The 25,237-nt window shown below is 42.1% G+C and overlaps 1 protein-coding gene across 1 annotated transcript; it reads left to right on the forward strand.

Moving 5' to 3' along the window:
* The first annotated feature begins 1,297 nt into the window (after positions 1-1,297).
* Positions 1,298-23,439, forward strand: LOC123995546 (ankyrin repeat and SOCS box protein 2-like). Its single transcript, XM_046299181.1, has 11 exons — positions 1,298-1,409; positions 1,536-1,778; positions 4,593-4,886; positions 7,031-7,200; positions 9,716-9,871; positions 10,379-10,624; positions 11,750-11,921; positions 19,626-20,230; positions 20,364-20,614; positions 21,035-21,176; positions 23,002-23,439. Exons 3-11 carry the CDS (start codon positions 4,600-4,602, stop codon positions 23,151-23,153), a joined length of 2,181 nt encoding a protein of 726 aa, XP_046155137.1. The 5' UTR covers positions 1,298-1,409; positions 1,536-1,778; positions 4,593-4,599; the 3' UTR covers positions 23,154-23,439.
* Positions 23,440-25,237: the final 1,798 nt, after the last annotated feature.

The following is a 25,237-nucleotide window of genomic DNA, read 5'->3' on the forward strand; positions in this document are numbered from 1 at the left end:
ATGCCATTTAGCAGACGCTTTTATCCAAAGCGACTTACAGTCATGTGTGCATACATTCTACATATGGGTGGTCCCGGGGATTGAACCCACTACCCTGGCGTTACAAGCGCCATGCTCTACCAACTGAGCTAATTGACAGCTTTGGATAGAAAAAGCTCTAACATTTCCAAAACTGTAAAGATATTGTCTGTGAGTATAACAGAACTGATTGCAGGGGAAAGCCTGAGAAAAATCCAATCCGGAAGTGCCCCAGGTTTTGAAAGCGCTGCGTTCCAATGACTCCCTATTCAGCTGTGAATGTACCATCAACGATATTATGGAGCTAATTTGGAATATTTTTCGGCATTGTGGTGACCGCTATTTCTGGGCGATTTCTCAGCCAAACATGAAGAACAAACGGAGCTATTTCGCCTACAAAAATAATATTTGGGGAAAGGCATAATGCTATGCTAGGCTATGATAAACTTACACAAATGCTTGTCTAGCGTTGGCTGTAAAGCATATTTTGAAAATCTGAGATGACAGGGTGATTAACAAAAGGCTAAGCTGTGTTCCAATATAATTCACTTGTGATTTTCATGAATATGAATATTTTCTAGGAAGATGTATGTCCGTTGCGTTATGCTAATTAGTGTCAGATGATGACAACGGTCCCGTTCACGGGATGGGGTGTCACTACAGGTTAACATTAAGTTAAGTTTTAATCCAAGATCTAATTGGAGAGGTAAATTTACTCAAGTAAACAGCAACTGACAAGATAGTTGTTTTCTATTTTGATGTAATTTACAAAATAATGTTCAGAATAGGCATGCACATTTTCACACTTATATTTCCACATTAATACAGTAGGTAAAACTAGAAATTGTGAACAGCCTTTGTTCTTCATTACAATAATTTCTTAGGCTAGAACTGAACTAACCCCTAACCTTAGTATAGAGGTCAGTATTGACTTAACCCCCAAGCGTCTACACTCAACGTGGTATTAAAAGACTGATGACATGACTGTAACTGTAGTGGCTGGTATGCTGGAATACAGCTTGTGGGGTATCTATGACCTTGCCCTCATACGAAAATAAATGCAAAGTGCCCTCGGATCAAAATGAAACAAACACATGACGCAGCTTGACCTGCCAAAAAAATGGGAAGAAGTCAACCTTGTCGATAAACTTGACCCTTTTTCCATGGATTTGTTTGTCTAAAAATAAGAAACAGGCATCCGCAATAAACACATCTTTCCATTACATTGATTGTAACACAACACAATACCAGACCTCTCAACACAAGGAACAAGGCACACCAACTCGCCACAACCAAACCTGACACAGACACAACAAGAGTCTGACCTAGCACAGGAGGATTACAAGCCTGAACACTGTACTTGGGACAACTCACAGTTTCCATTGAACACAGTCAGTCATTGTAATATACACATATTATATGATTAACACATTTTCTGATTAGTAAAGATACTCACCATGTTTTGGGATTCCTCGCTGTTACTCCCAGGAGTTCAAGCTATTTGTTTTGTTGTTCAGTGTTATCTAGGCCAGCTGCCTCTCAGGAGTATTCTGAGCTATGAAGGTGGAAGAGGAAAAGTTGGCCCACTACCATATGGATATCATGTGAAGCTCCCAGAAATATTCCAGATGGTTGGATCAGAAGCCCTGTCTCAGAAACATCTACTGACAGAGGAGTGGAGAAGTCTTAGTGGGGGAGTTTAACCGGAGAGCGAAACTTTGACACTCTTTTTTGGAAAACTGTAAGAGCTTGTGAGAAAGGTAAGACAATTTTATTTACATTGTTATTTGGCAACTTTGGTGCACTTTTGTTGTGTAAAAAAATCCTACATGGACCTTTCTGTTCCTTTTTAAACATCTGAGATAATTTGTTTTTACATTTAGCTCAACATTAAATTACTCCACCAATCACTGCAGATAGAGCAGCTTGCTATGGATCAGGCAAGCTATTTAAAGGCATTGGACAGATGAGTGTAGGGTGCTAGATGCAACTGAAAGAGAGTGAGAGAGGGTGGAGGAGGCTTGGTTTGAAGTGGTGGGCATCTTGTTATGACATGTATCTGAATTATGCTCATAGAATTATATCTACTGATGAGCGGCTTATATGAAGGAACTTTTAATGTCTTAGACTATCAGAAAGTTGGCTTAACGTTGGAACAGCTAGCTAGTGTGCAGTGCAGCACAATAATTAAAATAACACTTACTTTTACTAGTTAATAAATTGTGATAATGTGACAACTATAGTATCCTTAAGGAGTATTTAAAAGTTGAATCTATTATTTTCGAATGAAAAATCGCTTGTTGGACAGGAAATAAATGCCTGTAATGTAAAATCATGTTTTTAACTGGTTCCCATACTTTTAAAATAACGATTATTTTCGGGAACAGTTTAGATCACTTTCGTTTGTGGTTCTGATTCTATTCCCCCCCAAAAAACTGGTTCAGGTTCTGTTCCCTGAACCAGTTCCAACCCTTGGTTATTTCCAAATCACTTTAATGATTTTAATGTGAAGACTATTTGAAAGGGGAGCATATCATAATTTCATTATCCAATCTTCACATAATCCCAGCCTCACCCAACCTAAACAAACTCATTCAATAAAAGTTTCCTTCAAGTTTGATGGTATGCTATTTGCATGGTATGCTATCTTAGGAGGGAGTTCACCTTAATTGACAAGCCCACTGTCAGGACCCGGGTCTCCGGAGTGAGAAACAGTCACTAAACCAACTGAGCCACGAATAGTCAGCAGAACCCAGAAGATGAGGCAGACACAGCAGTACTTGAGACGGTGTATTTAATGAAGTAAAAAATGAAGTTCTTCAGGAAAACATGTAACTCCACAACCTCAAAAGGAATTCCACAAGAACAAAGGTAATCCTCCAAGACAAAAAGGTAAATCCACAAGGTGGAAGGTATAGCACAAAAAAGCCTCAAAAGATACTTACAAACAAACAAGAACAAAAAAAACATAATTCCACAAGCGAGTCCACCGGGATCAACAAGAGTTCACAGAGTACTAGGGCTGGGTGCTAACATACAAACACAGAGCAAAGAACTGAGTAAAACAAAGGGTTTAAATACAATCAGGGGAAATGAGGCACAGGTGCAAATAATAATGGGGATCAAGGGAAAAGAAAAGGTCAAAAGGCACAATGGGGGCATCTAGTGACCAAAAACCGGAACAACCCTGGCCAAATCCTGACACCCACTTGTACATATGTTCCTTTACTTTACTCAAAACCATTCTAGAATTGGATGACAGTGGGACTGCTTCATAAATGCCACATTGTAGGTTCAATTGAATCAATCCCATAGTCTCTGGCTACAGTACGTCCCAATTATCTCTCCTTTCTCCCAAAGTGTGCACTTGTTCACTTCCTTTAACTGATTTGAAAGGAAAAGCCTAGTGGGAAAAAAAACATGGCGGAAACTCCCAAGACCATGCCTTCATCAATCCAATGCTTTTAGATTTTTGGAAAGTAGTGAAAAGGTCAAAACCCTTTCAGCAGGAATGGGTATTTGGAACCACCCTATGTAATATATGTCCTACATTGGACTTAGGGGGATGATGTAGTGTGTCCCAGTCAAAATTAAAGGGAAATATCACCCCAATTACATTTGATTGTTGTAACGGCGTTCGTCTGTTGTAAGAAGAGAGTCGAACCGAAATGCAGCGTGTAGGTTACTCATGACTTTAATGAAAGATATGACGGTACTTGAAATAACTGAAATACGAAAACAACAAACGGAACGTGAAACTAATTACAGCCTATCTGGTGAATATTACACAAAGACAGGAACAAACACCCACAAAATACAAAGCGAAAGTCAGGCTACCTAAATACGGTTCCCAATTAGAGACAACGATATGCACCTGACTCTAATTGAGAATCGCCTCAGGCAGCCAAGCCTATACCACACCCCTAATCAGCCGCGATTCCAAATAATACAAACCCCAATACGAAACACAACATATAAACCCATGTCACACCCTGGCCTACCCAAACATATAACAAAAACACAAAATACAATGACCAAGGCATGACAATTGTCCTACACAGTAAGCAGTATGGACACGGTAAACTTTTTTTAGACATGGGCAATGTCTACACGTTATATGTTTTGTGCATTTCTGGAACAAGACCAATGCGAGTCAATATCCCCGATAATAACATTTTCGCACGTCAAGTCCAAATCATCTTAAAGTAAATTAATTTAGCTGAACAATCAAGACCAATATGTCATTTTGTAATTTGGGTGAACTATCCCTTTAATCATGGTCTCTAGACGGAAGATGTTACAGCACCCGCCCGGATCAGGCTTGGCCACCCCAGGTGTATATTGATTAGGAATGGGTCTCTCAAGATCCAACATGGTGGACATAATGCATCATACATAAGTGAAACATAAGTGATACAGTTTACAATTGGCTCATTCATCCCCTTCCTCTCCCCTGTAACTATTCCCCAGGTCGTTGCTGCAAATGAGAACGTGTTCTCAGTCAACTTACCTGGTAAAATAACGGATAAATAAAAAATTAAAAAATACACTGTATCCTCTCTTTTTCTCTCCAGATCCAACATGGCAGTTGCCAGCATATCTATCCCTGGTTTCACGCCGGGCCACAAACTGGGGTTTGATGACTACAGTCTCTACAACAACCTGTCAGATGACGAGCTGATTCTGCTGGCTATCGAACGCAGCCTCAGTGATGCCCACAATGCCACTTCACCCAGTGAAGCCAGCAACACCCCAACAGCTCTAGGCAGAAGAACAGTCCAGTATAGGTCAAATCCATCCCCAACCAGGCCAAACCCACCAAGGCAGGAACCAAGACATAGGCCACCTACTGCCAACCCAACTGACGCGTATGTGCCAGCTGAAAAGAGCCTTCATTCTTTTTCATTATCCACTTTTGGTTTTGGGCCACCATTTATATTAAGTTGTAGGCTATGAATAGTTACATACAATCCCAATTTCATGGCATAATGACATGCTGCACTATAACATATTACATAACATCTGTAGTTACAGTGTACAGCAGTAATTATCTGGTCATTACAAAGTAGTTCCAAATCAAATCAAATTGTGTTGGTCACATTCACATTGTTAGCAGATGTTGCTGCGAGTGTAGCGAAGTTCTTGTTACTTGTTACAAGTCACTACATAGCACAAGGACAACGTAATAAAAAATGTTGCCAGTCAAGACATGGCCAAGGAAAGTGCTCTCTAATGATTATGTTGCTCTAGTCAGTCATATACGTCTATGTGTCACTGTACAGACTCCATCAATGCCAATGTTTTTCGAATCATGTAACCTTACGGTTATTGTGGGTTTTGCCATTTGATATCATATCTAGGTTGCAGATATGCATGAGAGTGACTGTTTTCTCAAACGAATGACTTGACTTGTGAGGTGTTTACGTCTGCTTAGCTAACTTGACTAAACTATTTAACCTCTTACTGCTAGCTGGAAAACCGAGACACCTAGAGTATCGTTTGTTGACATACAACACCTCGTTTACAGGCTGGTCTGATTGATTCCAGTGGGCCATGTGCCAAACACCTGTCCCATCAAATCTCGTGATACTGATCCCTTACCCAACCTGCTTTTTGGGAATACATCCAAATAGCATGGTCTGAAGTTCACATGTCACCAAGGTTGAAAAATAGCAACACTGATGAAAACAAGTCTCTGTGCTGAGTTGGATGCAAGATTGCAGGGTTCATAAGGTTTAACTAGGTCATGTTACAGTATTGGCAGGACAATTTCAGCATTGCGTGTGCTTGTGCAATACGTTACTATAGCATCTCCTAGTGATAGTTTGTCGCAAAAACCTGTAGCATGGTACAAGTTTTTAAAAATAATATCAAACTAACTTTTTAGTGCCCTGCAACAGTCTTAAGCCTACCCCTAAGAAAAGCTTTCAGAGGAACATTATAGTGGCAATATGAACTAGAATTGAAGACAGGTATTTTAGATGTGTGTACTGTAGTGATTGATACAGAGCTTCTCATAGTAAGCATGTCAGCAATGAGAAGCAAACGTTTCACTTTGAAGAAACACACAATATTCAATGAGCTTAGGGTCCCACTGTATTAGCTTAGTTCATTTTATGTACAAATTTGCAGCAGTCAACAGTGACTGTCAACTGAGTATATCTCACTGTTATTGTAGCAGGAGAAGGAAATGTGAAGAAAGAAGGAAATGTGACGACGTTGTGGTGACTCATTTTGTCACAGGCAATGGAAAGCGCATGCTGGCAATGCACAGAGGCGACGGCTCCATTCAGTATACTGGAGACAGAGGAGTAAGTGTCTTCTTTCACAAAGGGTATCTTAGCAACGCATCTTCCCTTCACACCAAGACATGAACACTAGGAATGATGAACATATGTAATGATGTTTGTATTAATATGTGACGGCATTTATTGTATGTTAGTTTTCCAGCTCATAGGAAACAAACCTGCTGGGAATGATCTTCTTAAAAGGAAATTCCACCACTTTCACTTTTCAAGATAAGAAAATGACAAATACAACTGAATAATAGTGCACAACAATGATTTTCTAAATCTGCAACAAGTTTCTAGCCATGGAAGGGCCTTTCCCTGCTCACCGTGTCACCACCATTCTAGTAGTGTTTACAAATCACTGCTTTTAAAAACGTTTTTAGTTTTGATGACATCATCAACTTGCACTATTTTATCTAATCTTTTAACCACGGCGCCATTTCCACAAATGTAGACAGTGCTATTGTGCTTGAGATAAAGTGGTGGAATTCCCCTTTTAAGGTAACCAATGTTTTTCCAACAACATAAACCCTAACTAAGGATGAGTGAATTTTTGTTTTAATCCACTATCCATAACTCAAAGTTACCTAATTTAAAAAATAATCACTGACAGAGTTACTGAGTTTGAGAATGATCTGGATTTCCACTTAATGTCTTTTATTGTACATGTGGGCTAGAGAAAAAAAAGCAAGTGGATGATGATGGGTATGTTTGCCTATTAGGGAACAGGACACTATTGTGCAAGCAGTCCTGAATGGTGATGTGACTATGGTTCAAGCTATGGCTAAAAACAATGCGAATAACATCCTGTGGCCTGACAAGTATGGATGGATCCCGCTGCACGAGGCTGCATATTATGGCCAAGACCAGTGTGTCAGGGATCTTCTTGGGGGTAAGTGCAATTCAAAACTCCATGTATGAACATGTATAGCGATAGGTTAATGTTTAACATTAGTACAGTAATTTTGGGGATCATTGTTGTTGTCCTTTGGTAACACTTTTATTTTACAATCCTATTTCAGCTAGTTGACCTGATATTTACAGGGAAAGTTTGTAGTGGTAACTAGGGCTGTTACGGTGACCTTAATACTACCACACCGGCGGTCACGAGTCATGATGGCAGTCAAATTCCACAAGACAGTTTAGTTACGGAAATTAGGCTTCTCCAAGTGCTGATGCTGCTGATGGTCATTAGTAGCCTACCAAACTTGCTAACTGTCTGGTACTCAGCACTCTATTGTCCCTCTAATCACTCTCACATCATTGCAAATGTAATCAGACATTTCATGAGATCCCATGAGCTTATGTTTTGCAACATTCCTATAGGCGATGCAATTGCGTGAGAAAACAGAGTGATGGCCTCTAATAAAAAGTGGAGGCCATCACTCTGCTTTCTATAGGCTAGGCTTACTATATTTATTTCACAACGTTCCTAATATTAAGTACATTGTTTCTCTTTACAACAGGAGTATAGCCTACCTGACTGGCATGAACATGAACCACAGTAAAAGTGTCCTTCATTCTCTAAGTGCATACAGATGACATGTATTTTTCCCTCTATCCCTGTTTTGACAGGTGCATGATAATGGTCCATTCTAAAAGACAATAATAAATCAAGAATAGACCATATTATCCTATCACATGTGAATGATATATTATCACTTGTGAATGATGCCCAGTTTGTGTGCAGTAAGGCAAGAAACGCATGCATTGTTTTTGTGACTTTTTCAAATCAAGGTCACACACCTCGTGCATTCTAGGCCATAGGCCTATATGTTTTGATAATGTTTCAAATAACTTCTTAAAATTAAGCACATGAATCCACTTTCCAACAGGTGTAAAGCCTAACTGGCATACATACACAGCACGTGAGTTTCAAGTTTTGGAAAGATCATTTTCACCATAAAAATGCACCTTTATAATAAAAGCATTACATGCATAATCACATTTGCGGTCACTGATAATGGTGTTTTCTAACTAATGGAACATTTCTGCTCATAGCCTACTGCCATGTGCGTAATGTTGCGCTTATAATGTGAAGATATAGTTGAATAGATTATCAACATTTTTAAGCTAAACGTTCTGATCTGTTGTGTCAGTCTCATTGCTTGAACGTTTTTGAGATGATAATGGTTGCATTCATTTGGGACCTATTCCAGTCTACAACTGTCCCAGACTATGTTTGAAATATTTATTTATTGCACAGAATAGATAAGTCATCTTTTTTACTATGGGGGATAGAAGATTGACATAGGCTAGTGATTTTTTGCTGTTTGTTAGGCCTACTCATCTTGTAAATGTGGACAGTTTTTCCAATATATTCAATATGCGCCTCGGAATTGGATAAGGACGCATGCAGTTGAGTCCCCGGTGTGTCTATCTTAACTTGTAGCCTTTGAGAAAGACCTGATCACATGATGGAGAGCCATGTCAGTGAGAGGTACTTTGGAGCATGTAGCTGGGAAAGGGGAACTATAATTATTAGATTCAGCCCAAGGGCGCAATGGCCACTGGCCGCAAAAGGCACAGATTTTTTTAGGGGCATTGCGGCCACACAAAGAGGATGGCATTATCAAGTGCTTGTCAAATTGTGAATGAGGGACTGATGAAGTGTGTACAGCCTGCACAAAAAAACAAACCAAGCAGAGCTCATGCCTTTCATGCAACTTTTTAGTTTGAATCATCATGCAGCCTTAGAATGTATTAAAACTCAAAACGTATAGCCCAACGTTTGTATCACAACTAAAGTTACATAAATAACTCTAAATGAAGCATACACTGTAGGAGCACCTGTTTCTTTGTTAAGTGCTCAACACAGAATAGATGCATGTGCGCACTCCCTCAAATTGTTGGAGAGAAAATATGGAGAAAATATCCTTTCTATTTTATTCAGCTATGTTCAATTGTATTCTTAATAATAATACTAATCCTAATACTGTAAAATAATATGAAACAATGCCATATGAATGAACAATGAATTCTAAGCAAATCTTGTCTGCTAAATGAACTAGTGTACCCCACAGCCATATGGCATAGCCAGATCAGGACCTAACATAACGACAACTCAGTGTACGCTATTCTTTTCTTCTGGTATAGACAACATTTTCTTCATCTCATGTTTCTTTAGTTCTGTCTAAAATAAATAATCGATTTGTTGTGATGGTGTAGGCTATTCTACATAGATTTATTAGACTTTAATATATAGATGTTCCAAAGGTCTGCATCAGTGGCTTGAAGGCAATTTATATTTTCTCGGCTCGGAACACCCATTTTCCCACATAATTACCAAGTATTTGACCATTTTACCAATTAAAACCCAGCTAAGTAGCAGACTAAAATACAATATAAAATCAAGTATAGCCTAGTCTCATTGTTATCTCATGTGTTCTTTTTGTTCACCCTTCAAGCTCAACCTAGTATGATTAACAAGTGTGACCTGAAAGGCCAGACTGCTCTCATCTTGGCGGTGTACAGGGAAAAGGTGGCCTGTGTAGAGATGCTTCTGGAGAAGGGGGCTGACCCAGACCTCGCCAACAAGGACAGAGAGACCCCACTCTACAAAGGTAACACATTTGCCATAGAGACCTACTAAGACCTAGATTATATGCCTATCTCTTTGTAATTATCCTTTTATTTTAAGCGTACTAAGTAATAGGCTACTTGACTGATACTAAAATTATGTGTTGGGCAGCAAGATCAGCACTCTGTGAGAAAAAAATGAATGAAAAACTTGCCCTTCATGGATTTGAAAGAAAATGACTGGTACAAGAATTCCTCCAGCCCAAGCCTACACCGATCTAATGCTTTAGGATTTGTGGGGAATACAAGTGAACAAGTGCACACTTCATGAGAAAGGAAAGGTATATGGGGGGGGGGGTTGGGATGTCTTGATATGAGAAATACACCTACACTCAAAATCTGCCATTACAGAACGACTCTTCCAATACCATTCTAAGCTGTCTTTCATACACTGGGAATACCCCCAAACCCGTGTTTAGGAAACAGTCTTCCATGACTAACAAAGTCTGGGATTTCTTATATTTAACTTCATCTTTGACTGTATTCCACAGCTTGTGAAAGTGGTAATGCTGAGATTGTGGTCATGCTTCTGAATCACGGTGCTGTGGTGAACAAACACTGCATTCTGGGCTGTACAGCTCTCCAGGAGGCTGTGAGCCGCAACAACGTGGAGATCTGTGAGATCTTGGTCCAGGCCGGGGCGAAGCTCAGCCCAACCAACATGTACGGTATCGCGCCCCTATTTACTGCAGCCCAGAGTGGACACGAGGAAACACTTCGATTTCTCATTAAACACGGTATGTCTTTCCCCTGGAAAAATGGGTGAACTCTGTAGGCCAGCGGTCACCAACCTTTTCTGAATCAAGATTACTTTCGCAGTCAATAAGCAAGCATAGAGTTACCACTCAGATGTTTTTTAATGAATTAAAACATTTACCATTAACCTAATATAAACAATTATTCTGTAAGATTGAGGTTAGTGGAGTAGGCCTAATACATGTTCACAGCATATTAGCTACAACATGCCTGGCCTGCCAATATTGTTCTTCTCAGACCATATTATATTTCAAAACTCGAGCTTTGATTACTAAATAGATCAGTTGGTGTAGCACTGACGAGGCACAGCTGAGCATGAATTGAAATCATTTGCAAATAAGTACCTTTTTTATTTTACTGGTTTGATGGTATCTGCTTCTGATGGTAATGGTGGTTTCAAGACAACTGGGAACTCGAAAAAAAAACAAGGTCAAATCATTACGTCAGTAATCAGAGGTCTAGAAAGATGCTAGAGTTTCCGACTTGGAATTCTGAGTTGGATGACCGTTCAAAATGACTTTTCACAGTCGGATCTCGTTTTTTCCCGATATCCCAGTTGTGTTGAACGCACGGAAGACGGAAGTCAGAGATTTCCCAATTCCCAGCTGTTTTGAACACGGCATTAGTATCAACGGAGGGAGAGAGCAGCAAAGAGTCCACCTCTCACGTTCCCTGCCCTCTCCTTCCTTTTTTTCTGGTGATACTGACCAGAGAGAGGGGACACCATCTTAACCAGATGTCAAAACTCGAGTCGCACTGCATTCTCCTCATGCACAAATTCATGTTATTCCTATGACCAGAAAAAGTTAAATATTCCTTGATATTAAAAGAGACATGAAAAGCTGCTAATAATGGGAGCACTTTGCTTATCCGGTGCGCCAGGCTTCTAAATCAAGTACACCTACCGCCGACAGCAAGAAAGAAAGGGAGCACAAGTCTTTATCACAGCCTTTATGGTTGTGTTTTTTACAGACATGTTTGGTGATGGACTAGGAATGCCGTGAACATCGGCCAAAGGGCGCAGATCACATAAAACTGTCATGTAGCTCTTACTATGGATCGTTTGTTGACTTTTCTAACTGTCAGTTGCACTGAATATGTTCTAGGTGCTGATATCAACAGTGAGGCAAGTGATGGGGCCACCGCTCTATATGAAGCGGCTAAGAATGGCCATGAGGACATTGTGGAGCTTCTTCTTTCTCAGGATGCTGATGCCAACAAAGCGGGCAATAAAGGACTTCTGCCACTACATATTGCTGCCCAACGAGGAGCTGATGGGTACCTGCAATTATCTTACAAATATCAATGCACAGCACCCTTAAAGCAGAACTGAACTCTAGAACTAACTTCTCTTGTCGAAAACAGCATATGTAGCATCACAACTAGTCAGAAACATTTATTCCAGTCATAAAGTCAGTATCGTCCAAAACAGAGTTTTGTGTACAAGAGTTCTCCATGACTTACATGAAGGTTGGCTTTTGATTTCAACAATGCCCACTAACACGGGATAAACATTGGCGTTGTTTGAGCTCTATCCAGAACACACAGACAGTGAGACCGACCTGCCCAGCAGCACAGCTGTTTGGATTTGTTTACATAAGCAGTGGTGGAAAAAGTATCCAGTTACCATACTTGAGTAATAGTAAAGATACCTTAATATAAAAGGCCTCAAGTAAAAGTGAAAGTCACAAGGTAAAAAAACTACTTGAGATAAAACTACTTGAGTGTTAAATATACTTACGTTTCAAAAGTAAATATAATTGCTCAAATGTGACTCGTTTCAGGAAACTAGGTGTACTTCCCAGAAGCGCCATTTGAACTCAAATTAGCTTAAAATAGCGAGCGATGTTATTTCTTTGTTATTAGATTCGTTGTTGGACTAAAAACATTGTAAACTCACCAATAATTAAAATCAATAGAGATACATAATGGTATCTCAATGTAATCAAGCTTTGAAATGATAACATTATTGTAAAACGTTATCTGTTTGTGCTTACTTGCAGTCAATTTGCAGTGTACAAGATATTATAACTATGTTCCAGCCCCTGACCATCTGCACAGAACAGACTTTTTAAATCACTCAGCAGTGCCATTTGCAGAAGGACACATAATTTGGGAGGGGGTTTGGGTGTCCTCGTATTTTTTCAGGCATCTAAACCCATTTCCTGCATTTCTACACAATGGCCCTTTTAGCCATCTCTATTTAGAACAACACAAATAAGCAAAAATGCCCACAGTGATTAGGGAAGATATGATTAAATGTTTAAGTGATAGATAAGACTGAACTAGATCCATGATAATTCATTAATCAATGTTGTGTTGCACCTTTATCCAATAGCCCAACAAATGAACAACTCCTACAGATAAAGTACAAACACACAGAAACAGTACACCCTCCACAGAATTCATATCATAAGCCTAATAGTACTGTAGAGCTCCTTTTACTTGCACACAATATAGCTGTCATCCTGCCTCTAGGGGTGCACGACCCTGTAGCGCCCCAACCCAACACACCCCACTCAGCTTTAGGATCTTAGTGAAATATTCATTAACGGCTTCAGGTGTGTTAGGCCAAGCCCAGAGTGACAAAAGTAAGGACTGAGCAGCCCAGCAGCTAGGGATGGTCTAAATCTCCCCTGATGTGGGCATGTTTTCAATACAATACAGTATTCCATATAAGGCATCCAGACCCTATGAAAGTTGCACAGTGTATCCTTAATCTTAAAACAAATCTAATGATAATGTACATAACTTTACATTTCTTACATACATTGCGGGAGAATAATCAACCTTTCAATTAATGGCAATGCATTTATTAGCCACTATTTTATTTATTTATTTAACTAGGAAAGTCAGTTAAGGACACATTCTTATTTACGATGACGGCCTACCCCGGCCAAAACCTAAACCAGATGACACTGGGCCAATAGTGTGCTGTCCTATGGGACGAATCACAGCCGGTTGTGAACCAGGGACTGTAATGATGCCTCTAGCACTGAGATGCAGTACCTTAGACCACTGCGCCACTTGGGAGCCCATATAAATGCTAGGTTACATAGTTTCTTCTGATAACGGTTTCCAGTATAAACATTTCCAAGCAAACAGAAACTGGGACAAGGGAGAATCTGTAGACATGCTGAGATAAAAGTACATACTCTTTGCGAGAATTCAGCCAGCCTTCACAAGGCCACAACATATGCAAATATGTCCCCTTTTGAGCTTTACCCCTTCCAGCAGATTAATACAATTTCTGAGTGCATGATATTCTGTTTCACTAGCATATAGTAAGTTCTTTGGATGGTCTTAAACTGCAGTAATTTATGTCTCAGATTATATGAACATGACTGGACATTCTAACATATCTGTATCGTTTCATCACCAGATCTTCCTCACATTTCAGATTTACATCTTTTGTGTCATCGGGAATAGCCTCTATCAACTCTTGATACAATTTGGAAATCAACTTTGGAGGTTTGTCAGACTGCCTTAAATTAGCATCTGGCTTGTTCAGTGTTTGCTGGACAGAGATGATAAAGTGTTGTATCTCCAAAAATGCACCTCACCTCTGTCACAGACTTGTCTCGTCTGGCTGCCTAACTCTTCTGAGACCTCTGTCACCAACTGATGCTCATAAAATGAGGCAAGATAAATAATTAATTTGGTGTACATTTATACATTATATTATCCAATAATAGAATCAATGGATCAATAATTGAAATTACCATAATTCCCAGATCCTAGACTGTAGCTTTGAACTTTAGCTGCTATCCTGTAGCTACTGTAGGTCAATCAATCAATCTGTCACGTTCTGACCTTAGTTCCTTTGTTTTGTCTTTGTTTTAGTATGGTCAAGGTAGCCTGTTTTCACGCGTGAGTTGTGGGTGATTATTTTCTGTTCTGTGTTTTGTGTATTCACCGTACAGGACTGTTTTGTGTCGTTCGTTGTCGCTTTATTGTTTTGTTCTTTAGTCTTCTGAGTTATAAAAAATATCATGAAAACTTACCATGCTGCGCATTGGTCCTCTGATCCTTCCTACTGTAAGACAACCGTTACAGAATCACCCACCAACCAAGGACAAAGCAGTGTGGTAACGGACAGCAGCAGCGATCTCCAGACTCCTGGACATGGGAGGAGATTTTGGACGGCAAAGGACCCTGGGCACAGGCTGGGGAATATCACCGCCCCAAGGCAGAGCTGGAGGCGGCGATATGAGGAAGCAGCACCCCAGCGCGGCTGGGACGAGAGGCAGCCCCAAAAATGTATTGGGGAGGCACACGGGGAGTGTGGCTAAGTCAGGTAGGAGACCTGAGCCAACTCCCCGTGCTTACCGTGGAGACAGGTGGACCGTGGAGAGAGGTGGACCGGGCAGGCATGCTGTGAGGTGCACGGTGTCCCCGGTGCGCAGGCATATCCCTGTGCGTTACATTGCAGCGCCTCGTATCGGCCAGGCTAGAGTGGGCATCGAGCCAGGTGCCATGAAGCCGGCTCAGCGCATCTGGTCTCCAGTGCGTCTCTTCGGGCCAGGGTACATGGCACCAGCCCTGCACATGGTGTCCCCGGTTCGCCAGCACAGCCCAGTGCGGTCTATTCCACCTTGCGGCACTGGCCTGGCTACGGGGAGCATCCAGCCAGGTAGTGTTGTGCAGGCTTGGTGTTCGAGACCTCCAGTGCGGCTCCACGCTCCGGTCTATCTGGTGCCTCCTCCACACACCAGGACTCCGGTGGCAGCCCCTCGCACCAGGCTGTCTCTCCGTCTCCTCCCTACAGGTGCTCCCGCCTGTTCAGAGCTGCCAGTCTCCCGCCTGTCCAGAGCTTTCCATAGTCTCCCGCCTGTCCAGAGCTTTCCAGAGTCTCCCGCCTGTCCAGAGCTGCCAGAGTCGCCCGTCTGTCCTGAGCTGCCAGAGTCGCCCGTCTGTCCTGAGCTGCCAGAGGCGCCCGTCTGTCCTGAGCTGCCAGAGTCGCCCGTCTGTCCTGAGCTGCCAGAGTCGTCCGTCTGTCCTGAGCTGCCAGAGTCGCCCGTCTGTCCTGAGCTGCCAGAGTCTCCCGCCTGTCCAGAGATTTCCAGAGTCTCCCGTCTGTCCTGAGCTGCCAGAGTCTCCCGTCTGTCCTGAGCTGCCAGAGTCGCCCGTCTGTCCTGAGCTGCAAGAGTCGCCCATCTGTCCTGAGCTGCCAGAATCGCCCGTCTGTCCTGAGCTGCCAGAGTCGCCCGTCTGTCCTGAGCTGCCAGAGTCGCCCGTCTGTCCAGAGATTTCCAGAGTCTCCCGTCTGTCCTGAGCTGCCAGAGTCTCCCGTCTGTCCTGAGCTGCCAGAATCGCCCGTCTGTCCTGAGCTGCCAGAGTCGCCCGTCTGTCCTGAGCTGCCAGAGTCGCCCGTCTGTCCTGAGCTGCCAGAGTCTCCCGTCTGTCCTGAGCTGCCAGAATCGCCCGTCTGTCCTGAGCTGCCAGAGTCGCCCGTCTGTCCTGAGCTGCAAGAGTCGCCCGTCTGTCCTGAGCTGCCAGAATCGCCCGTCTGTCCTGAGCTGCCAGAGTCGCCCGTCTGTCCTGAGCTGCCAGAGTCTCCCGCCTGTCCAGAGATTTCCAGAGTCTCCCGTCTGTCCTGAGCTGCCAGAGTCTCCCGTCTGTCCTGAGCTGCCAGAGTCGCCCGTCTGTCCTGAGCTGCCAGAATCGCCCGTCTGTCCTGAGCTGCCAGAGTCGCCCGTCTGTCCTGAGCTGCCAGGGTCGCCCGTCAGTCAGGAGCTGCCAGAGCCGCCTGTCAGTCAGGAGCTGCCAGAGCCGTTCGTTACTCCGGTGCTGCCGGAATTGCCCTTCACTCCGGAGCTGCCGGAGTCTCCCTCCTGTCCGGAGCTGCCAGAATCTCCCTTCCATTCGGGACCTGTTGCTTGGGTCCCCAGTCCGAGGTCGGCGGCGAGGGTCACGCGCTCTAAAGAGGACACGGATGCGGGATAAGAGGCGGACAAAGACTATGGTGGAGTGGGGTCCACGTTCAACGCCAGAGCCGCCACCGCGGACATACGCCCACCCAGACCCTCCCCTATAGGTTCAGGTTTTGCGGCCGGAGTTCGCACCTTTGGAGGGGTAATGTCACAGTCTGACCTTAGTTCCTTTGTTTTGTCTTTGTTTTAGTATGGTCAGGGCATGAGTTGGGGTGGGCAGTCTATGTGAATTTTTCTATGATTTGGTATTTCTGTGTTTGGCCTGGTATGGTTCTCAATCAGAGGCAGCTGTCAATCATTGTCCCTGATTGAGAACCATACTTAGGTAGCCTGTTTTCATCCGTGAGTTGTTGGTGATTATTTTCTGTTCTGTTGTTTTGTGTATTCACCATACAGGACTGTTTTGTTTCGTTCGTTGTCGCTTTATTGTTTTGTTCTTTAGTGTTCTGAGTTTTAGTAAATATCATGAACACTTACCACGCATTGGTCCTTCGATCCTTCCTACTACTCCTCCTCATCAGAGGAGGAAGACAACCTTTACACAATCAAATGTATTTATAAAGCCCTTTTTACATCAGCAGAAGTCACAAAGTGTCATACTGAAAACCAGCCTAAAACCCCAAGCAGCAAGCAATGCAGATGTAGAAGCACGGTGGCTAGGAAAAACTTCCTAGAAAGGCTGGAACCTAGGAAGAAACCTAGAGAGGAACCTTCCTGTTCACCTTCACACCCCTGGGCCAGACTGCACTCAATCATAGCACCTACTGAAGAGATGAGTCTTCAGTAATGACTTAAAGGTTGAGACCATGTCTACGTCTCTCACATGGATAGGCAGAATTGGCCTGGTATGGTTCTCAATCAGAGGCAGCTGTCAATCGTTGTCCCTGATTGAGAACCATACTTAGGTAGCCTGTTTTCATCCGTGAGTTGTTGGTGATTACTTCCTAGAAAGGCTGGAACCTAGGAAGAAACCTAGAGAGGGACCTTCCTGTTCACCTTCACACCCCTGGGCCAGACTGCACTCAATCATAGCACCTACTGAAGAGATGAGTCTTCAGTAATGACTTAAAGGTTGAGACCATGTCTACGTCTCTCACATGGATAGGCAGAATTTTTCCATTAAAATTGAGCTCTATTGGAGAAAGCCCTGCCTCCAGCTGTTTGATTAGAAAGTATATGTGTGGCAGGACCAAATCGGAGAGATATGTAGGAGCTAGCCCATGTAATGCTTTGTAGGTTAGCAACAAACCTTGAAGTCAGCCCTAGCCTTAACAGGAAGCCAATGTAGAGAGGCTAGCACTGGAGTAATATGATAAAAAACATGTGGTTCTAGGCAGGATTCTAGGCAGCTGTGTTTAGCACTAACTGAAGTTTATTTAGTGCTTTATCCTGGTCACCGGAGAGCAAAGCATTACAGAAGTCTAATCTAGAAGTGACAAAAGCATGGATTAGCTTTCCTGAAAATTTTTGGGACAAAAAGTTTCTGATTTTACATTGTTAAGAATATGAAAAAAGCTGTCCTTGAAATATTGATCAGGGTCCAGAATAACGCGTTCCTTCACAGTTTTATTTGAGACAACTGTACAACCATCAAGATTAATTGTCAGATCCAACAGCAGATCTCTTTGTTTCTTGGGATCTAGAACTAGCACCTCTGTTTTGTCTGAGTTTAAAAGTAAAACCTTTGCCATCATCCACTTCCTAATGTCAGAAACACAGGCTTTCTGGGTAGGCAATTTAATTGATGAGTACAGCATTGTGTTTTCGAATGACATCACCAAGAGGAAAAATATATAGTGAAAACAATAGTGGTCCAAAAACAGAACCTTGAGGAACGGCGAAACTTACAACTGATTTGTCAAAGGACAAACGATCCACAGAGACTAACTGATATCTTTCTGATAGATAAGTTCTAAACCAGGCAAGAACATGGTCTGATGCCATTAAAAGGTCAATTACCACCTTCACGAGTGCATTCACGATGCTATGATGAAGCATTTTATATACATTATTTGTCTTCAGGAAGGCAGTGAGTTGCTGCGTAACAGATTTTACATTTTGTTTTTAGAGTAATGGGAGATTCGATATAGGCTGATAGTTTTTTACATTTTCCAGGTTAAGGTTTGGCTTTTTTCAAGAGAGGCTATATTACTGCCACTTTTAGAAATGGGGATAAACATACCTCAATTGTCCAATAGAAACTCTTGTTGCAACTGTTGAACTAAGGATTACACCTTAGATCAGCTAGATGGAGACAAGTATGTGAAAGGCGGTACTGAATGTGTGAATGTCTGTCACCTTGATTACTAAAATTTCTCTTGACCCGTTCACCTACGTTATAAACTTTCATTCATAGGCTAGGTTGTAGCAACCTCATGCTGGGCATAAGGAACATGTGAGTATCCCATAGTAGCCTAAACCTATCGATATTGCATTGAGCTGGTTGAATGGAATATGAATGACAGTCACCCAGTACGCTGTAATTGAAATAAGGCCATGCTCATAAAAAAAATATATTGTCCTCCCTCATCTTAAACGGCACTGATCGCCGCTGTACTCTACCCCCTAGTTTCTGTTTCCAACTCCACTGACTTACATCTCACATGCACCTCCGCACCTAAACTGAAAGGAACAGAAGTTAGAAAGGGACTCTCAACCAATGAAAATGCTACGGTAATCTTTCAGTTCGTAAAGTACACAATGCAAAATGCTATGTTTAGTCAGACCTGTGACACATATTCTAGACACACCACAACAAAGCTGTGAAGATATGTTATTTTTCGGAATAGAATGTGTACTGTAAGCCTTGTGTCCACAGTATTTCTTGTGGAGACATGGATTCCTCGGATTCCGGTTGGAGGATTCCTGCTGGAGGATTCCTGCAATCAGAAGGGTAGTAACCAGGGAGGGTATTCTCCCTGGTTACTCTAACTGTGATTTCTGAAAAACATGAAAACTTTAGGAATGTTTTAAGGGAATGCTTTAACCCTAATAGTAATCTTCCACTCTGGGCACCCCCTAATTTCCTCTGTGTGGTTTTTTATTTCAGTATCGTGTCATTGCTGATCAAAGTCACCAGCAAGTACAGAGTGAATCGCAGTGGAGTCAGTCCCCTCCACCTGGCCGCCGAGTGCAACAGGGACGCAGTTGTGGAGATCCTGATTGAGGCCGGCTACGACGTCAACGCCATGCTGTCAGATGACCGCTCCATGATGTACGAGGACCATCGTAGCACGACTCTCTACTTCGCCGTCGCCAACGGCAATGTGGACGCAGCCACCATGCTTCTAGATGCCGGTGCCATCCCGAACCTGGACACCTTCAACCCGCTACTGGTTGCATTGAGGCAGGGTAGTATCGAATTGGTCACTTTGCTGGTGGAGCACGGTGCCAATGTCAACGCCTACGTACCCACTCACCCCACCTCGTTCCCGGCCACCCTCATATTCGGTATGAAGTACCTGTCCATGCTGAAGTATCTGATGGACAATGGCTGCGATGCCCTCTCCTGTTTTAGTTGCACTTATGGCAGTGGTCCACACCCACCACATCAGGAGACCTCTGAGAGGGATGACTTGCACTACAATACCAATACACTCAGAAACACTGGGGAACCTGTTCAGATAAACAAAATAACAATTAAATGTTTAGTATGTGCATATGTGTAATATATTTGCATACATTCTAAATATAATACCAATTAAGAATGAGGGGGATTATTAGGCGGCCAAAATTTAAATTTAGCCAGGACACCAGCTTTAACACCCCTACCTACTCTTGCAATAAGGGGGATTTTTAATGACCACAGAGAGTCAGGTCACCCGTTTAACATCCCATCCGAAAGACAGCACTCTGAACATGGAAATGGCTCGTTCACTGCCCTGGGATTCGATCTTAAGACCGGAGGCCAGATTGCCCCCTACTGATCCTACAACACCACTTCCAGCAGCATCTGGTCTCCCATCCAGGACTCACCCTGCTTTGCTTCAGAGGCAAACCAGCAGTGGGATGCAGGGTGGTATGCTGTTGGCAACAGTTGTAAGTACTATGTAACAATGGCAAGAAAGTGTATCCAAACGCGCTTTAGCCCAGCTTGAACAAAAAAGGTAATCAGTTCCTAGACTGAGGGACTTGAAAATCTCAAAAACATTCCTTACCCCAGGACACTTCACCAGGTTGAAATAAAGAAAAAGGAGCACTCTGTTTCATAATATGTACCGTCAATAAATGATCAGATCTATGCAGAAACAGAGATACATTTCCCCCCCTTTGAAGTGTCCTGTGGTAAGGAATGTTTTTTTGATTTACTATGTAATAATGTTTACCTACACTGTAATCACCTATAATTGTTATGCTGTCATGTTAGCACATAGGTATTTGGGACACTTCTTGTAAAGTAGAGACTAAAAAATACAATATACCATAGCCTAACATTGCTTTTTGTGTTTCCATCGATAGTTCTGTGAGGTAATCTCTACACGCTGGGCAGGACCCATCATAGATGTACTCCTGAATTACGTTGGCCATGTGAAACTCTGCTCCAGACTTACTGAGCACCTAGATAGCTTGGAGGACTGGGAAGTCATCAAGGACAAAACAAGTGAGTGTCTTGTACACATACTGTACATGCAGACAGACACACCTACACATACTACACAACATAAGGTAGCATTTTGGTATAGCAGGACTGTATGCGTGGATAATAAGCAGGGTTCATACCAGCCTCTTACAGTGGTGCCATGACCTGGATCCCAGAGCTAATGTCTAGCTATCAGCTGCTGGCAGGCTCATAAGGGACCGAGTGGCACTGTGGTCTAAGGCACTGTATCGCAGTGCTAGAGGTGTCACTACAAACCTGGGTTTGATCCTGGGCTGTATCATAACTGGCTGTGATCGGGTGGCCCATAGGGCAGTGCACAATTGGCCCAGCATCGTCCGGGACAGGGGAGGGTTTGGCTGGTGTAGGCCATCATTGTAAATAAGAATTTGTTCTTAGCTGACTTGCCTAGTTAACACCTCAATAACATACCATAATGCATTTGATTGATTCAAAATCATTTTCCCACTGTGAAGTGTCAGGTAGCTACTGGCTTTCTGTTGCTTTACAGCACTCAGGGCTTCCCCCCGCCACCAATTATGCTTTTGGTTTGACCAGGTTCTCAGAGGGGGAAAAAGTTGAGCAAGGCTTGTAAGGAGAACAGAGAAACGTGCAATATCTCCTCTCTTTCTCTCTTTCTCTCTTTCTCTCTCTCATCTCTCTCTTCTAAGCAAACCCCCAAAACTGTGAGCTAACTTTTAAACAAATAAATGAGTACAGTCAAATTCTATGGTAAATTCATAAGCACGAAAAATAATTATATTGAAAATTATATTTTGTCAAATGGGGAAAGTTTCTATTGTGAAGTGATGCGCATCTCACATGTGAATGCTAGTTTTCAAAACAAGTGGTAGTTGGTAACGGTTCATTTTGAGAGCTCAACGACAACAGTGGAAGTATTGTCAACCTTTAAATAATTATCTGAACCTCAGGCAGTAGGCTTAAGCAAGCCTGTTTCTCTCCGTGCAGCTTGCCCTGCCTGTCTCTCAGACTCCGGCCAGCATCGAAAGCCTATCCTCCTTATTAATGTTCAAAAAACAAATGTGAAGGCCAAAATTCTGGGGGGATAGCACTAATTGTGTTTATGCAACCTAATAATCATCCTTAGAATACTTCTAGAACCAACTTAACTAAAGTTTGGGAAGCACTGATCTGGCTAAATGCACAAATGCCAGTATGCTGCAGCCAGCCTGCATGCTGCATCAGTTAGGCTACAGGTTATTTAGCTCACTACAAACCTAAATAACACACCAGCCTGATAATATGGACCAGTATGCTGTTAGCCTAATTTCTTGCGAGGGGGGGGGATATATTTTAGAAGATGAAAAGTATGGTGAACTGTACACAAACAGAATAATGGGTTATGATATTTAAATGTAGGTTTGGTGGTGACTTTCTGAATTATGTTAGTTAGACCAAGAGTTTAAAGTAATACAGAAATTATTGGTATTTCAGTTGTGATTGTCCAAATTATCAGAAAAGTTTTGTATGTATTTTCCCTTAAAAATTAACCAGAAAGGACCATTTCACAGCTATTTATTCTTTTCTTCTTTTTGGGGGGGGGGGGGTAGAATGCCCCCAAACCCCCCTACAAGGGTGTCAAACCCTGAATCCATTGACTCTGAACCTCCCCCCCCCCCCCCCAATATTCAACACAAAGTTATGCCCTTGGCTGCTGGGGTTACTGATGTGATGGGGGAATTCATGCATGCACACTCGACACTGCCCAAACAGCCACTTATTTGGAATGACTTGTGCACATGTTATGTACTTTCTATATTCAAGCGTCACATACAGTATTACTGAATCTGTTGCCATTGTCTTCCAGGGCATTCACGTCCACTGATGCAGCTGTGCAGGCTGAAGATTCGCCAGCAGGTTGGAATCCACAGACTGAGGTGCATCAAAAAACTGCCCCTCCCACCACGACTAATCAAGTACCTCAACCATGAAGAGCGCAACCAAGAAAATGTTTTGTGAATAATAGTCTGTGACATTATAGTCAAAGTAAGAGATGATGAGGGACTACAGCGCAAAATCTCTTGACATAATCAGTGTTTTGGTGTGAATCTTTTTACTTATATTTGAGCAGTAATATAGAGCAGTGCTTACCAACATGGGGTACTGCAAGTGGTTCTCAATTTATTTTATTATTATTATTATTATTTTATATTTTTCTTCCAAACATAATACCATAGGGGAGTATAGTATATGGTATTATAAGCAATTGTACATTACTTTTTACAATGCAAATTGTGTTGCCCCTTAAATGACAGATTTGGACACTGATAAACACCGAGTGGCTGTACAGTAACATGCTATACATTACATTTCATTACTTTACTTCTAATTGTTTGGGACACCTGGGACCATCAAGTGACAAAAACCTCCAGGGGACCATGACACAATGTCCCAAGAACATCCTAAAAACATCCTTGGGGACGGCAGGAGGCTGCTGAGAGGGGAACGGCTCATAATAATGGCTGGAACGGAGCAAATGGAATGGCAGTAGACACCTGGAAACCCATTCTCTCCAATTAAAGTGACACCAACCTCCTGTGTTGGGGATGTCCCCGGGACAAACCAGGAACTAGACAAAACCTCCAGGAGACCATGACACAACGGCCCAAGAATTACCTAAAAAATGTAATTAGTGATTTCCCGGGACAAACCGGGAACCAAACAAAACCTCCAGGGGACCATGACACAATATCCTGACCACTTTAGGCGTCCGTTTCATGATGATCCGGGGACATTCTAACGACAAGTTTTTTGTTTGCAGGGTTAATGTGAAAAGGAAGGGATGCAGGGATCAATGGCACATCTAGGAGCTCTTCTTTGAGTCATAAAATTGCATTGAAATGATTTAGGAACTGTGCACACTTTGGAGAGGTGTGTGGCCACTTGGAAACACCAGTTAGACCTCTCACTTAAACCCTTGTATTTTATTTGTCTTGTGTTGCACCTACCCCAAATTTTCCACAAATATTCTTGTCGTGTTACTGAATGTATCCAGAGTATTTTCAGATTTTGTTAATAACAAATGCTGCGACAAGTATGGCAAATGTAAAATGCACATAAAATGTAATTTTTTGATTCAGTCTTGTCAGGTGAACTGTTGTCTCCTTACCTTTAGTCTAATAATTGTCCCATAATCTCCTAACTGTTCCCTTATATTTGCTACCATGTTTATGCATATGCTTTCCATTTTCTTCTGTAAAAAACAAATTCAATTTAGCGCTATCCATATAGGCCAATTCCCACCAGTGTAAGAGCTTTACAAACATACATCTGTAATAATAGTCCTGTATTCTGTTACATTCTTTGATAAAATGTACTCTAAATTTGACTGCTAAGATATTTTAAGTTAAAGAATTCTGTGACTCCGCAAATGGTAGTTCTTTTGAAGATGATTTGGTGGTTCCCAGAACAGAAAAGGTTATGAACCGCTGATATGGTACAATACAGTCCAGCTAGGGTTTACGATTCAACTTTAAGATCAGACTAAGGTAGACTTACCAAGTTGGTAACACTTTATTTTACACTTGTAGACATTACTAGGCGCTAGTATTTACTATTATTTAAATTCCTACGTGTTTGCAAGTACATAGTGAAATGGTAATTACACATAAATAACCTATGAATTATTTATATGTTTCAGTTGTGAGAGCTGTTAATTAACTATACAAATGAGTGAATTCGTTTTTGACAAGCTTTAGAAATGTGCCTGTTTGCTTGTTTGAGTGTACAGTACTTTTGGGGCATTATAGAACCCTGGCTATAGTGCAGGCTTTTTTAAAATTTATTTTATTTCACCTTTATGTAACCAGGTAGGCTAGTTGAGAACAAGTTCTCATTTGCAACTGCGACCTGGCCAAAATAAAGCATAGCAGTGTGAACAGACAACACAGATTTACACATGAAGTAAACAATTAACAAGTCAATAACACAGTAGGAAGAAAAAAAATGGGCAGTCTATATACAATGTGTGCAAAAGGCATGAGGAGGTAGGCGAATAATACAATTTTGCAGATTAACACTGGAGTGATAAATGATCAGATGGT

The sequence above is a fragment of the Oncorhynchus gorbuscha genome, linkage group LG14, assembly GCF_021184085.1.
Source record: "Oncorhynchus gorbuscha isolate QuinsamMale2020 ecotype Even-year linkage group LG14, OgorEven_v1.0, whole genome shotgun sequence".
Classification (NCBI taxonomy): domain Eukaryota; kingdom Metazoa; phylum Chordata; class Actinopteri; order Salmoniformes; family Salmonidae; genus Oncorhynchus; species Oncorhynchus gorbuscha.

Coding starts and splice junctions, on each gene's coding strand:
- LOC123995546 (XM_046299181.1), top strand. CDS start 4,600: ATGGCAGTTGCCAGCATATCTATCCCTGGTTTCACGCCGGGCCACAAA. Junction 9,872..10,378: donor AGAGACCCCACTCTACAAAG/GTAACACATTTG, acceptor TGTATTCCACAG/CTTGTGAAAGTGGTAATGCT. Junction 21,177..23,001: donor AGTCATCAAGGACAAAACAA/GTGAGTGTCTTG, acceptor ATTGTCTTCCAG/GGCATTCACGTCCACTGATG.